Here is a 16,853-nt window from a genome sequence, read left to right on the forward strand (position 1 = left end):
CTTCCCCTACTCATAACACTTCTGACACCAAATGTGTGTGGGGGTTCCGTACGCCAACTAATTCTCCAACTCTCCAGACAGCAAGTGGGTGTTCTACAATCTGACTACCTGGAGGCAGAGCAGACCCCACAGATGAAGGGCTGAGTCCCACAAGACTGCCCTACCAATTGCAAGTAGTGGGTACCCATGTTACTCACACTTCTATCCAACTGGGCTACAAATCAGGGGTTCCCATGGCCCCCTCCTCACGTTCAAACATTTGCTACAGCAGCTCACAGACCTCATGGAAACACATTTAGCAGCTTATTATAAAGGGCATTATAAAGGATAAAAATGAACAACCTAATGAAGACGTACATAGTGCGAGTCCAGAAGGTTCCCAGGTATAGGAGTTTCTGTCCCAGGGGGGTTTGATTAGGCCAACTCTCCTGGCACATGGATGTGTTCACCAAACTGGAAGGTCAATGAATCCCATAGTTTAGAAATTTTTATGGAGGTTTCATCACATAGCCATGACTTATTAGTAACTCAACCTCCAGCCCCTCTACCTACCCTAGAGGTAGAGGGGTAGAGTGGGAGATGCAGGGAGAGGCTGAAAGTTCTAACCCTCTAACCACAAGGTTGGTTCCTCTGGCACCCAGGTGCCCTCCTAAGGGCCCATCAACAGTCACTAATTAGCATACAAAAAGACACTCATTAGTTTCAGAGATTCCAATAGTCTTAGAAGCTCTTATGGCTGGAAGCAGAAACTAAGACCAAATATTATAACCAAAAAAATGCTCCTATCACCCCTGTTACTCAGGAAACTACAAAAGTTTTAAAAGCTCATGCCAGGAACTGGGGATGAAAACCAAATAAATATTTATTATTTCATATTACACATACAATAAAGGATAGGAAGTCAGAACTCTTTTTCTCTTATACTTATCATTTAAGTAATCTCTACCCCCAATGTAGGGCTCAAACTCATGACCCCAAGATCAAGAGTCACATGCTCTTCCAACTGAGCCAACCAGGAGCTCCAAAGTTAGAACTCTTAAGGAAAAATATTTTGATTATTATTCCTTTACTGTGAAAGTACTTCTCGTGTTCTTTATACCTTGATGAAGTATTATTGAGACTGCTAAGGCCAACAAATATAAACTGCTTTTATTGTGCAAAAATTAAGAATGGCTCAGGCTATATAATGGTAGTTGATGTAAATGCACTAAATCTCAGCTTCTGTAAGAGTTGATTTTGAACTCAATCATCCTTTAAGAGAAGACATACCAGCTCGCATAATTTCATCAACCAGGAGTATGTTGGTGGCAATCGCCGTGCTGAAGAAAAAGATAACAGGGTGAGTAAAGCCCACCAACCCACTCTCATCTTTTCCCCCCAGCAATCTCCAGCTACTAAAAGTAAATTGTTCTTTAATGATGTTATATGAGATATTATGACACGAAGCTATTGTAAATGCAAATATCATCCCTTGTATTATAATTTCAACTCCTCTGCTGATAAAAATTTGATTTTATATACCAGCAAATCTGAGCTCATTTTTAGCACATCATTTGCTTTTCCCTGCTATGCACGTGGTACAATTTCAGTAAACTTCCTTCTTTCCCTTCCCCCTCAAATAAACAGTAAGATAAACATTTCCTGTATCTGACACTGCTAGAATCAAAATGGAAAAAGGACTATAAAATGACAGAAGCTAACGTTAGTAACTGGATACCATGCCTTTTCATACACTTAACCATTTTTCACTATAGAGTGGCAAAAACAATAGACAAGTTTTAAAGTTACTGATTATGTCCCTAACAGTCTTTCTCTTTTTATTAATATGAATTTACCAAGAGTGAAGAAGTTGTTTTTTCACACAATAATTATCCCAAACTCCTGCATCTGCTGCTACCATGGGCTCACCTGCAAAGTAAAAACAAACTATTTTAACACTACAATCTTGATATATTCTGTTAATACTGGTTATATATTCTAACAGTGTTTAATATACCAGCAGAACTACTAGTGTCCAGGTCACAATGACCCCATGTTATCAAATCCAATCCAGGGGTCAGTTCTCAGGCCTTGTGGATCAGCAACACTTAACATGGCCTCCTGACTAGTCTTTCTTCACCTGTCTTCCAGGACACCACGCTCAGCCTCGTTTTTTCTTTTGCATTAGTGGCAACTTCTCTGTTGACTTTCCTGGTTCTTCCTCTTCTTCCCAGAGCTCTTAATTCTGGAGTAGCCAATGACTTAGTCCTGGGTTCTTTTCTTCTCTCTCTACACTCACTCCCCAGTTACCATCCGGTCTTATGGATATAAACCATATACGCTCTGAAGACTCTTGTTTTTATCTCCAACCCAGAGCTCTTTCTTGAGCTCCAGACTCATACTTCCAACTATTTCACTTGAAAGTCTACAGACACTTTGAATTTAACTTGGCCAAAACTCAGCACTGACCTTCCCGCCATGACAAGCTGCTCTACCCACAGTTCTCTGATGCAGTTAATGGCCATTCCAGTTGTTCAGTGGACTCCTCTCCACAGAATAGCCAGAGTGATCCTTTTAAACGTAATTAGGCCATGTCACACCTCTGCCAAAAATTGCTCCCTGTTCCACTGCAGTAAAAGTCAAAGTCCTTGGATTGGCCCCCACACCCTGCATGATCTTTCTACTACCTCTCTCATCTCCTTCCTCCTCATCAAAAGCTTCAGACACTGACTTTTCCACTGGCTGCTCCCTCTGCCCAGGATAGTCTTTCCTCAGTTCCCTAACATGGCTACTTCCTTACTTCCTTTGATTATTTTCTATAGACATATTCTCAATGAGGTCTACCCTGCCCACCTTTCTCTTTAAATTGCAATCCCGTGAATCACGAAACACTACATCTAAAACTAATGATGTAATGTATGGGGATTAACATAACAATAAAAAATTTAAAAAAAAAAATTGCAACCCCCTCCCCGCACCTCATGCTAGCATTCACAGTCATCCTTATAGGGTTCTTCTTTTATTTTTTCATAGAATTTATTACTCCTTAAATGTTCAGGGAACTTATCTGTTAAGGTTATTATTTACTGCCTATCCTTCCCTGTGATAATATAAGCTTAGAAGTTTCTTTGTGAATCTCAAGAGTCAAATAACAAACACTCAAAAACTATTTCCTAAAAGAATAAATATTTTCGGGGCGCCTGGGTGGCTCAGTCGTTAAGCGTCTGCCTTCGGCTCAGGTCATGATCCCAGGGTCCTGGGATCGAGCCCCACATCGGGCTCTCTGCTCGGCGGGAAGCCTGCTTCACCCTCTTCCATTCCCCCCTGCTTGTGTTCCCTCTCTCGCTGTCTCTCTCTGTCAAAATAAATAAATAAAATCTTAAAAAAAAAAAAAGAATAAATATTTTCTTTTAAGAAGTTCAAAAGTAAAACTAAAAAATGAAAGCGTCAACCAGGAAATTAAGGAAGAATTAAAAAAATTCATGGAAACCAATGAAAATGAAAACACAACTGTTCAAAATCTTTGGGATACAGCAAAGGCAGTCCTAAGAGGAAAGTATATAGCAATACAAGCCTTTCTCAAGAAACAAGAAAGGTCTCAAATACACAACTAACCCTACACCTAAAGGAGCTGGAGAAAGAACAGCAAATACAGCCTAAACCCAACAGGAGAAGAGAAATAATAAAGATCAGAGCAGAAATCAATGAAATAGAAATCAAAAGAACAGTAGAACAGATCAACGAAACTAGGAGCTGGTTCTTTGAAAGAATTAACAAGATTGATAAACCCCTGGATGACTTATCAAAAAGAAAAATGACCCAAATCAACAAAATCATGAATGAAAGAGGAGAGATCACAACCAACACCAAAGAAATACAAACAATTATAAGAACATATTATGAGCAACTCTATGCCAGCAAATTAGATAACCTGGAAGAAATGGATGCATTCTTAGAGACGTATCAACTACCAAAACTGAACCAGGAAGAAATAGAAAACCTGCACACACCTATAACCACTAAGGAAATTGAAGCAGTCATCAAAAATCTCCCAACAAACAAAAGCCCAGGGCCAGATGGCTTCCCAGGGGAATTCTACCAAACATTTCAAGAAGAATTAATACCCATTCTTCTGAAATTGTTCCAAAAAATAGAAATGGAAGGGAAACTTCCAAACTTGTTTTATGAGGCCACCATTACCTTGATCCCCAAACCAGACAAAGACCCCATCAAAAAGGAGAATTACAGACCAATATCCTTGATGAACATGGATGCAAAAATTCTCACCAAAATACTAGCCAATAGGATACAACACTACATTAAAAGGATTATTCACCACGACCAAGTGGGATTTATCCCTGGGCTGCAAGGTTGGCTCAACATCCACAAATCAATCAATGTGATACAATACATTAAGAAAAGAAAGAACAAGAATCATATGATCCTCTCAATAGATGCAGAAAAAGCATTTGACAAAGTACAGCATCCTTTCTTGATCAAAACTCTTCAGAGTATAGGGATAGAGGGCACATACCTCAATATCATAAAAGCCATCTATGAAAAACCCACAGTGAATATCATTCTCAATGGGAAAAAACTGAGAGCTTTCCCCCTAAGGTCAGGAACGCGGCAGGGATGTCCACTATCACCACTGCTATTCAACATAGTACTGGAAGTCCTAGCCACAGCAATCAGACAACAAAAAGAAATAAAAGGCATCCAAATAGGCAAAGAAGAAGTCAAACTCTCACTCTTTGCAGATGATATGATACTTTATGTGGAAAACCCAAAAGACTCCACCCCAAAACTGCTAGAACTCATACAGGAATTCAGTAAAGTGGTATGATATAAAATCAATGCAAAGAAATCAGTGGCATTCCTATACACCAACAACAAGACAGAAGAAAGAGAAATTAAGGAGTCGATCCCATTTACAATTGCACCCAAAACCATCAGATACCTAGGAATAAATCTAACCAAAGAGGCAAAGGATCTGTACTCAGAAACCTATAAAATACTCATGAAAGAAATTGAGGAAGACACAAAGAAATGGAAAAACATTCCATGCCCATGGATCGGAAGAACAAATATTGTGAAGATGTCAATGCTACCTAGAGCAATCTACACATTCAATGCAATCCCCATCAAAATACCATCAACTTTTTTCAAAGAAATGGAACAAATAATCCTTAAATTTGTATGGAACCAGAAAAGACCCCGAATAGCCAGAGGAATGTTGAAAAAGAAAAGCAAAGCTGGCGGCATCACAATTCCGGACTTCCAGCTCTATTACAAAGCTGTCATCATCAAGACAGTATGGTACTGGCACAAAAACAGACACATCGATCAATGGAACAGAATAGAGAGCCCAGAAATGGACCCTCAACTCTATGGTCAACTAATCTTCGACAAAGCAGGAAAGAATGTCCAATGGAAAAAAGACAGTCTCTTCAACAAATGATGTTAGGAAAATTGGACAGCCACATGCAGACGAATGAAACTGGACCATTTCCTTACACCACACACAAAAATAGACTCCAAATGGTTGAAAGACCTCAATGTGAGACAGGAGTCCATCAAAATCCTAAAGGAGAACACAGGCAGCAACCTCTTTGACCTCAGCCGCAGCAACTTCTTCCTAGAAACATTGCCAAAGGCAAGGGAAGCGAGGGCAAAAATGAACTATTGGGACTTCATCAAGATAAAAAGCTTTGGCACAGCAAAAGAAACAGTCAACAAAACCAAAAGACAACCGACAGAATGGGAGAAGATATTTGCAAATGACATATCAGATAAAGGGCTAGTATCCAAAATCTATAAAGAACTCCTTAAACTCAGCACCCAAAGAACAAATGATCCAATCAAGAAATGGGCAGAAAACATGAACAGACATTTTTCCAAAGAAGACATCCAAATGGCCAACAGACACATGAAAAAGTGCTCAACGTCGCTCAGCATCAGGGAAACCCAAATCAAAACCTCAATAAGATATCACCTCACACCAGTCAGAATGGCTAAAATTAACAAGTCAGGAAACGACAGATGTTGGCGGGGATGCAGAGAAAGGGGAACCCTCCTACACTGTTGGTGGGAATGCCAGCTGGTGCAGCCATTCTGGAAAACAGTATGGAGGTTCCTCAAAAAGTTGAAAATAGAGCTACCCTACGATCCAGCAATTGCACTACTCGGTATTTACCCCAAAGATACAAATGTAGGGATCCGAAGGGGTACGTGCACCCCGATGTTTATAGCAGCAATGTCCACAATAGCCAAACTGTGGAAAGAGCCAAGATGTCCATCGACAGATGAATGGATAAAGAAGATGTGGTATATATATACAATGGAATATTATGCACATCAAAAGGAATGAGATCCTGCCATTTACAACGACGTGGATGGAACTGGAGGGTGTTATGCTGAGCAAAATAAGTCAATCAGAGAAAGACATGTATCATATGACCTCACTGATATGAGGAATTCTTAATCTCAGGAAACAAACTGAGGGTTGCTGGAGTGGTGGGGGGTGGGAGGGATGGGGTGGCTGGGTGATAGACACTGGGGAGGGTATGTGCTATGGTGAGCACTGGGAATTGTGCAAGACTGTTGAATCACAGATCTGTACCTCTGAAACAAATAATACAATATATGTTAAAAAAAAAAGAAGAAGAAGATAGCAGGAGGGAAGAATGAAGGGGGGGAAATCGGAGGGGGAGACAAACCATGAGAGACAATGGACTCTGAAAAACAAACTGAGGGTTCTAGAGGGGAGAGGGGTGGGAGGATGGGTTAGCCTGGTGATGGGTATTAAAGAGGGCACGTTCTGCATGGAGCACTGGGTGTTATGCACAAACAATGAATCATGGAACACTACATCAAAAACTAACGATGTCATATATGGTGATTAACATAACAATTAAAAATTTTTTTAAAAAAAGAAGCTCAAAAGTAAATTAAAGGCACCCAAAATTTAAATATTAAAGTCACCCAAATCCCCACTCCCTTACTATAAGTTCTAGGTCACTGTAGTAAACCTCTTTCTTTACTGAGCAGCTAATTTTTCTTCACTTTCTTACCTGTATCCAAATCTATGCCAACAGGTTGTTTTGATTCTGAATGTTCAGCCTGAACTTTTACTAGCGTTTCCTGCAGGTCAAAACCAGAATTCTGAGCAAGAACCTTTAAGAATAAAAATAATAATAAATATATGTGTGAAATATCTTCACATACATATTTGAATATCAAATATAAAAATAAGGCTCTTCCCTCTAGTCTTGTGAAAACATATTCGTAATACAGTAATCATCTCCTTTTGAAGAATTCCATTCTTAATCTAAATCAAATTATTATTTCATGTATCTAGCAGTTTTTATATTTACTTAAACATTTTCCCTATGTATATTACAGTAAATTCTGAGGACATTACAGTCCCCCATCCCTACCCCACTATATTAATTTCCCTCCACGCAAAAGATTTCTTAAAAAATGGAAAGAGGGGCAGGCGCCTGACTAGCTCAGTCGGAAGAGCATGTGACTTGATCAAGGGTCATGAGTTCAAGCCCCACTCTGGGTGTAGAGATTACACAAATACATAAATAAAAACTTTTTTAAAAAATGGAAAATTAGGGGGCACCTGGGTGGCTGAGTCAGTTAAGCATCTGCCTTCGGCTCAGGTCATGATCCCAGGGTCCTGGGATCAAGTCCTACATCGGGCTCCTTGCTCAGCAGGGAGCCTGCTTCTCCTTCTCCCTCTGCCCCTCTCCCCTGCTTGCGTGCTTACGCTTGGGCTCTCGCCTGCGCTCACTCACTCTCTCTCTCTCGTGCTCTCTCTCAAATAAGTAAAATCTTTAAAAAATAATTTAAAAAATGGAAAATCAGTAGAATGGTATTATTTCTTCTCGTCCCTTCAGCCACACATTTTCTAGCTTTTCCTAGGCATCTGTTAAAGGAACCCTACATATTTTCAGGATCTTTGCGTCCCTCATCAACATGAGGAGAGTCCTGACCTGTGGCAACAGGAATGGAGATAACAGCACTCCAAACCAGGTTTATTTCCAAGTAGTACCAAACCAACAGCTGATAAGTAAAAAGGAACCACCACTGTATACCAGGCTTACCAGTTTGTGTCAACTACTGGATCATCACTTACTGACTTTGCTGTTTCAGGCAAAGAGAAAAATAGATCTCCAATTCTCAAAGATTCCATAAATTATGAATAATTTTAAAGCAATTAACAAAGAGACTTTGTTAGCACTGTTCTTAGTATTTTAATTCACGGTAATAACGTCTTTGACATGGCCTTCTGTGTTTCTAAGTGGTTCACAACCAGATTAAGGCAAATGACTACCATTCCTTTTCATGGTAGTTCTCTGTCCTTCTGTCGATACAGGGAACATCTGGTTCCTCTCCTTTTGTAGGTATTAAAATGAAAATGACAAAAGCACGCTCCTATTTGGCAGTGCCAAACAGCCTGAAGTTCTCGCTAACCACAATTTAAAGTGATGATAATACTTTGGATACCACCACCAAGATAAAATCTACCCCAAAGTCTAGTTAAATTTTAAGTTCTAAACTTTTTCATTATGATTAATCATGAACCATTTTTGAAGGAAATTTCCAGACTTACTTCAACTTTTGGTGCTCAGAGATAAGCAAAGGGGTAATTTAGTTATTTCATGAAACTCTGACAAGGATTCTGAGCTATTATCCAAAGGTTTCCCTGCTTTATCTGTAACATATCTTAAACAAAACTGTGTGGGGAAATGCAAATAAAAACTGTCTTTCTACTCTGCTAGATAATGTGGACAATTTATAATCCAACACCCTTGTGTCCAGCCAGTTGTTCTTTGGCCATTAGGATAGTTGTACCTTAGGAATAATGAGCAGGGCATCAGCAAAAGCTTGGACTCCAAGACGAGCTCTTCCTTTTATACTGTGTTTGTAATTAACAAGAGCTTCCGCTATTGCCACTTCAACTGCACCTGCTCCTGGAACCACACAGCCTATTGAAGGGAAAAGATTTGGCAAGGCATGCCAGATAAAAACACCAAAGAAAAAAGTACTTAGCTATTCAAGTGTGTTAAATTATACTGCCAACACCTAAAATATACTTAAATATATACAGAAATAAAGTAGGTTGCATAGTTCAGTGGTTACTCAGATGCCTTATGAAGCATCCTGAAGTTACACACCATTAAATAATTAGGCATGGTACAGACAACTGGCTACAAGCAGCTTATCTCATTGAAGAGTAGACATTTCTTCCACCTTCATCTTACTCCTTTATGACTACATTTAAAAGGTAGTTATTTATAATTTTTGGGACAGGAAACTAATTGTAGTATCTGATTTGAAAAAAACTTTAGGCCAAGATAATGTGGCCACTGTTTTGGTATAGAATTCTTGGGACTTACTATAGTATCTGTTGTCTGTACTGAAGCAAAACCCAAACTGTTACCTGAGGAAAAAATATAGGTGTTCTTATTATTCTAAGGTAAAAGCTCTGGTTAAAAACATCAATTTTCAGAGCGCCTGGGTGGCTCAGTCGTTAAGTGTCTGCCTTCGGCTCAGGTCATGATCCCAGGGTCCTGGGATCGAGCCCCTCATCGGGCTCCCAGCTCAGCGGGAAGCCTGCTTCTCCCACTCCCTCTCCCCCTGCCTGTGTTCCCTCTCTCGCTGTTTCTCGGTCAAATAAATAAAAAATAAATAAATAAAATTTTTTTAAAAAACATCAATTTTCACAACAGGATATGACTTTTATACCTGCTGATATGGTTTTTATAAAGTTTATGACTCTCCTTTGAATCAACAAATTTGCTTTGGAATCACCTATCTTTAAAACAAAACAACACAAAAAGAATCTCTCCTTTATCCCACATCATTTTTTAATTACTTGCCTTTTCCTCTGCTTCCCTGTACAACATAACTGCTCAAAAGAGTTGTCTACCCACAAGGTGATTGCATCCTTGCCTCCCATTCAGATTTTTAAAAAGTTCCTTGTGATATAACACTGTACGTTAATTATACCAGAATTAAAAAGTAATTTTAAAAAACTTTTTTAAGTTCGTTGTGAAATACTGAATATACACAGAAGAATATTTACATATACAAGGTATAAAGAATAAATGCACAAATAAATGTACTCATGTACCTCCCACCCACCTTAAGAAACAGACCAGTAGCTGTAAAAACTTCCCTGATCCCATTCTGCGAAAACACATCCAAATTTGTGGGACGTTACTAAAGCAATACCTAAAAAGAAACGTGTATCACTAAACACCTACATTAGAAAAGAAGAAAGGTCTCAAACTAATGACTTCAACTTCCACCTTAAGAACTAGAAAAGAGCAAGTGATACCTAATGTAAACAGAAGAAAGAAAATAATAAAAATTGGATCAGTAATCAATGAAATAAACATGAACAATGTTAAAAAATAGAATGAAAGTCAGAAATGAAAAAGGTAATTATCACTATAGATTCTGCAGACATTAAAAGTATAATAGTAAGGGAATATTATGAACAACTTTATGCTAATAAATTTGAAAACTTAGATCAGGGATTAGCAAACTTTCTGCAGAAGACCAGATTTAAATATTTTAGGCTCCATGGGCCATACCATCTCCTTTGTAAATATTCAACTCTGCCATTGTAGCACAAAAAGAGCCACAGGCAATACATAAATGAATGGGTATAGCTGTATCCCCATAAACTTTATTTATCAAAAACAGGCAGCAAACAGGATTTAGCTCATGGGCAGCAGTTTGATGTTCTCAACAGATGAAACAGACAAATTTCTTGAAAGACACAAACTCAAAAAAAAAAAAAAAAGATAACCTGAATAGCCCCGTTATCTATTAAAAAGATTGATTATAGCTTAAATTTCAAGAAAACTGCAGGCCCAGATGGCTTTACTGGCGAATTCCACCAAACAGTAAAGAAAGAAGTAATACCAATTCTACATAACAATTCAACACTTTCAGAAAATTTAAGGGACAGAATGTTTTCTAACTCATTCTATGAGGTCAGCATTATTCTAACAGCAAAAAAAAACAGATAAAGGCATTATAAGCAAAAAATATATAAATACCCCTTATTTTAGCAAATCAAGTCCAACAATATACAGAAAGGACAATACACATAGCAGCATTACTCACAATAGCCAAAAGGTGAAGCGATCTAAGTTTCCATCAATGGATAAATGGATAAATAACAGATGGTATATACATACAATGCAATGTTATTCAGCCTTAAAAAGCAAGGACATGGGCGCCTGGGTGGCTCAGTCGTTAAGCGTCTGCCTTCGGCTCAGGTCATGATCCCAGGGTCCTGGGATCGAGTCCCGCACCGGGCTCCCTGCTCGGCAGGAAGCCTGCTTCTCCCTCTCCCACTCCCCCTGCTTGTGTTCCTGCTCTCGCTGTCTCTCTCTCTGTCAAATAAATAAATAAAATCTTTAAAAAAAAAAAAAAAAGCAAGGACATTCTGACATATGCCACAACATGGATGAACCCTGAAAGATATTATGCTAAGTGAAATAAGCCAGTCACAAAAAGACAAATACTGGATGATTCCACTCAAACAAGGTACATAGAATAGTCAATTTCATAGAGACCGTAAGTAGAATAGTGGTTTCCGAGAGATGGGAGGAGAGGGGAATGGAGAGTTATTGTTTAATGGCTATAGAGTTTCAGTATTGTAAGATGAAAAATGTTCTGGGCGCCTGGGTGGCTCAGTTGGTTAAGCGACTGCCTTCGGCTCAGGTCATGATCCTGGAGTCCCTGGATCGAGTCCCGCATCGGGCTCCCTGCTCAGCAGGGAGTCTGCTTCTCCCTCTGACCCTACCCCCTCTCATGTGCTCTCTCTCTCATTCTGTCTCTCTCAAATAAATAAATAAAATCTTTAAAAAAAAAAAAAGATGAAAAATGTTCTATTGATGGATGATGGTGACGGGTGCACAATAACGTGAAAGAATGTAACTTAATGCCACTGAATTGTAGCACTTAAAAATGATTAAAATGACAAATTGTATATGTGTGTATATATATATATATATATATATACATACATAGCCACAATTTTATAAAAACTGTAATCTATTTTTAAAGAGGATAATACATCATAAGTAGGGTTTATCCCAAGAATGTAAGGTTGGCTGAACATTTGAAAATCAATGTAATTTACCACATTAATAATCTAACAGAGAAGAAACATATAATCACCTCAACAGATCACCAGAAAAGCAACTGGTAAAATCCAGCATCAGTCGTGATAAAAACTCTCAGTAAGAGAAGAGAACTTCCTCAATCTGACAGAGGACTTCTAGAAAAATCTACAGCCAAATATCATACATAATAGAGAAAGGCTAAATGTTGTCCCCCTATGATCAGGAGCAAGGAAAGGATGCCCAATCTCACCATTTTTTCAACAATGTATTGAAGTTTCTAACCCATGAAATAAAAAGAAAAAAGAAATAAAAAGTTATCCAGGGGCGCCTGGGTGGCTCAGTCGTTAAGCGTCTGCCTTCGGCTCAGGTCATGATCCCAGGGTCCTGGGATCGAACCCCGCATCAGGCTCCCTGCTTGGCGGGAAGCCTGCTTCTCCCTCTCCCACTCCTCCTGCTTGTGTTCCCTCTCTCGCTGTTTCTCTCTCTGTCAAATAAATAAATAAAATCTTTAAAAAAAAAAAAAAAAGCTATCCAGATTGGAAAGAAGTAAAATTGTCTTTATTAGCAGACAACATGATCATTTATATATTCATATAAAATTCATATATATTTTATAGATTCAATGAAATCTATAAAAAAGCTACTAGAATAGGTGAGTTTAACAAGGTTACAGAATTAAAGATCAATATACAAAAATCAACTGTATTTCTATGTCTTAACAACAACCAGAAATTGAAATTTTATTTTTTTAAAGATTTTATTTATTTATTTGACAGAGAGAGAGAGAGAGATCACAAGTAGGCAGAGAAGCAGGCAGAGAGAGAGAGGGGGAAGCAGGCTCCCTGCTGAGGAGAGAGCCCGATGCGGGGCTCAATCCCAGGACCCTGATATCATGACCTGAGCCAAAGGCAGACGCTTAACTGATTAAGCTACCCAGGCGCCCTAGAAATTGAAATTTTAAAAACATCATGTATAATAGGACCAAAATTCATGAACTACATAAATCTGAAAAAAGATATGCCACTAAAAATAATAAAATATTGAAGTAAAATATATATATATGTATATATATATACGTATATATATATACACACATATATAGCTGAGATTGAGTCAAGAAGCCTCAAATAAATAAAAACACCATGACTCAATATTAAGATATCAATTATTCCCAGAATGTTCTACAGATTCGGTGAAATTCCAACCAAAATCTCAAGTCTTTTTGGTAGAAATTGACAAGCTGATTCTAAAATTCACATGAAAATGCAGAAAAGATTTTAAATAACCAAAATAACTTGAAAAAGAGCAAAATGAGAGGATTAACACTGCTGATTTCAAGACTTATCATAAAGTTACAATAATCAGGATAGTATATTAACATTGAGATAGACAGATCAATGGAACAGAATAAGAATCCAGAAATAGAACCACACAAACATGGACAATTGATTTTCAGTGAAAAGTTTCAATGGCAACTTAACTCACTGGTTAAAGAAGAATCTTTTCAACAAATGTAGCCGGAACAATTTGATCAAAGAATATTAAGGTATACCTTAGGTGTATACCTAAGAGTTGATTTGCTGGGTCATATAATAACTCTGTGTTTAACTTGTTAAGGAACTCCCTACTGTTTTCCAGCAGTTCCCACCAGCAATGCTGACAGCTCCAATTTCTCCATATCCTTGCCAACATTTACTATTGTCCAGCTTTTTGATTTATAGCCATCATAACAGTTGTGAAATGGTATCTATAGTTTTAATTTTCATTTTCCTAATGACTAATTATGTTGAGGATCTTTTCATGTGCTTATTATTCTTTTTTTTTTTTAAGATTATTTATTTATTTATTTATTTAACAGAGAGAGACACAGTGAGAGAGGCAACACAAGCAGGGGGAGTGGGAGAGGGAGAAGCAGGCTTCCAGCCGAGCAGGGAGCCCGATGCGGGGCTCAATCCCAGGACCCTGGGATCATGACCTAAGCCGAAGGCAGACTCTTAACGACTGAGCCACCCAGGCGCCCCTATTATTCTATTTTAAATGTGTGTTTTTATTGAATTACCTACTCCAACTCCTTTTAGAAGGAAGTTGGTTTATAAATTATCAATAAATAATACATGCTAATATTCTTTCCTAATCTTTCTTAAAATTACGCTGCACCTAAGGTAATAGAATGAGTTCTAAGCTGTAAAAGTCTTTTCGTGGTTTTAAAAACAAATTTTTTTCTCTCTCTCTCTTTTTTAAGTAGGCTCCACACCCAGCATGGAGCCCAACTTGGGCCTGAACTCACAGCCCTCAGATTGAGACCTGAGCTGAGTTCAAGAGTCAGACGCTTAACTGACTGAGCCACCCAGGAGCCCCAATGGTTTTAAAAATAAATTTCTAAAAATTAAAAAATGATACTATAGCATTAAATTAAGTGCTTTTTCATTTCATAAACAGAAGTTAATTAAAAGGGCAGGATGCTGGGGCACCTGGGTGGCTCAGTCGAGTAAGCATCTGACTTCACCTCAGTCCTGGGATCAAGCTCCGAGTCAGGCTCCCTGCTCAGCTTACAAGTCTGCTTGTCCCTCTCCTCCTTCTGCTCCTTCCCCCACTTGTTCTCACACACTCTCTCTCAAATAAATAAATAAATAAATAAATAAATAAATAAAATCTAACCAAAAAAAAAGTGCAGCATACTTATTAAGAATATTCCATGGAAAAATCTTCACAATCTAAACTATAAATTATCCAAAATGAAGTGAGAGAATAATAATCATTCATATCTTTTAAAATACTATATATATTTATGATAGATTTATTACTACTTTAAAAATACATAAGGTTCATGTCCATCACAACAAAGAGCCTACCATCTTCAATGGCATTTTTGATGGCACGAAGTCCATCCCTGATAGCGTCCTTGATTTGTGTGAGAGTATGCTTATTCGGTCCTTTAACCAATAAGGTGACAGAACGAGGGTTAACACAGGCCTCGATAAAAGTGAACTTTTCTTCACCCTAGAGGATAATCCAAGAAAATATAACTCTAATACTTAATGTTATTATTAAATGAAGACCCAGCTTATAATATTAGAATCCAATCTTCATGTGAATTTTTCTTATCAAACATAACTAAATATGTGTTAAAAGCAGTTAAGTTATATTTGAACTCTCAACAAACATTCAGATAAATAAATTGTAAAATCTGTCCTGGGGATTATTCAGACATCAAAAGGTAAAAGCCTGAATTAAAAGATTTAGTATTAAAGAAAAAAAAAAGGTTTACTCTTCACTTTATAACCCCTGCCCACAGAGATACTCACTAATGTACACTCATGTACAAGACCAGCATGTCCCAAGCAATCTACATTAAGGTCTTCAAGAGAATTCACAGCCATTCCACCACAAGCAAGAGAGAGTCTGAAATGACATATGTCACCATAGCTTTTGTTATAGAAAGCACTAAAGACTTAATTTCTTAAAGGGGAAAAGATATCTAACATAGAAGACTGCATTGTCGCTGTGTTGTATTGTTTTTTTTGTTTTGTTTTGTTTTTTATTTGAGAGAGAGAGAGAGAGTGAGAGAGAGCATGAGAGGAGAGAGGGTCAGAGGGAGAAGCAGACTCCCCACTGAGCAGGGAGCCAGATGCGGGACTCAATCCAGGGACTCCGGGATCATGACCTGAGCTGAAGGCAGTCGCTTAACCGACTGAGCCACCCAGGTGCCCTGTGTTGTATTGTTTTTAAAATCTGTTTTAAGAAGGGGCACCTGGGTGGCTCAGTCGGTTAAGCGGCTGCCTTCAGTTCAGGTCATGATCCCAGGTCCTGGGATTGAGTCCCATATAGGGCTCCCTGCTCAGTGGGGAGTCTGCTTCTCCCTCTGCCCCTCCCCACTGCTCATGCTCTCTCTCTCTCAAATAAATAAATAAAATCTTAAAAAAAAAATCCTCAGTGCTCTGCCCATTCATCCTTTAAAAAAAAAGTTTTAAGATAAAAACCTTCTTTGTACTTCAACAAAGTTCTGAGGTAGGTTAACAGTCTTGATTTTTGATACTTCCATTATTTATTGAAATTAAAAACAACATTTGGAATCTGTATGCTATTTTGCTCAACAATGTTTACATATAAGCTAAAAGGAATACCATGGGATCATTTCAATTTAATCTGTTAAAAAAACAGGATACATAATAATCGGCAAGCTCACCTTTCCATATTTCTTCTTTTTGCTCTGCGAAGAGCTACTATGCCATGTTTTGCAAGAGCATCTAAGGAAAATGGATCAATTCCCTAAAATCAAATTAGCATAAAAGTTATAAGCACATCCTAAGCCAGTAGTTCTCAAACTTTCTGATCTCAGCACTGCTTTACATTCTTAAAAATTATTAAGAACCCAAAAAAGCTTTTGTTTATCTGACCTGTATCTATAATATTTGTCATATTATAAATTAAAATTGAGAAATTTTTAAAATATTAATCCATTCAAAATAATAAACCCGTTTTATGTTAACATAAATAACATCTTTTTTTTTAAGATTTTATTTATTTATTTGACATAGAGAGACACAGCAAGAGAGGGAACACAAGCAGGGGGAGTGGGACAGGGAGAAGCAGGCTTCCCGCGGAGCAAGAAGCCCAATGCGGGGCTCCATCCCAGGACCCTGGGATCATGACCTGAGCCGAAGGCAGACGCTTAACGACTGAGCCACCCAGGCGCCCCCTTAAATAATATCTTTT

At 38.1% G+C, this 16,853-nt stretch overlaps 1 protein-coding gene across 1 annotated transcript in view; it reads right to left on the minus strand.

The window, feature by feature from the left end:
* Positions 1-1,134: 1,134 nt before the first annotated feature.
* CCT6B (chaperonin containing TCP1 subunit 6B) overlaps positions 1,135-16,853 on the minus strand; it is a 31,572-nt gene continuing 15,853 nt past the window's right edge. The window contains exons 8-14 of the mRNA XM_036078713.2: positions 16,324-16,406; positions 15,443-15,539; positions 14,990-15,137; positions 8,845-8,978; positions 7,053-7,155; positions 1,836-1,908; positions 1,135-1,319 (exon numbers count right to left, since the gene is read on the minus strand). Of these exons, the coding sequence (XP_035934606.1) occupies positions 1,247-1,319; positions 1,836-1,908; positions 7,053-7,155; positions 8,845-8,978; positions 14,990-15,137; positions 15,443-15,539; positions 16,324-16,406 (711 nt within the window). The 3' untranslated portion in view covers positions 1,135-1,246. The remainder of the gene's footprint in view (positions 1,320-1,835; positions 1,909-7,052; positions 7,156-8,844; positions 8,979-14,989; positions 15,138-15,442; positions 15,540-16,323; positions 16,407-16,853) is intronic.

The sequence above is a fragment of the Halichoerus grypus genome, chromosome 2 (genome assembly GCF_964656455.1).
Source record: "Halichoerus grypus chromosome 2, mHalGry1.hap1.1, whole genome shotgun sequence".
NCBI classification, from domain to species: domain Eukaryota; kingdom Metazoa; phylum Chordata; class Mammalia; order Carnivora; family Phocidae; genus Halichoerus; species Halichoerus grypus.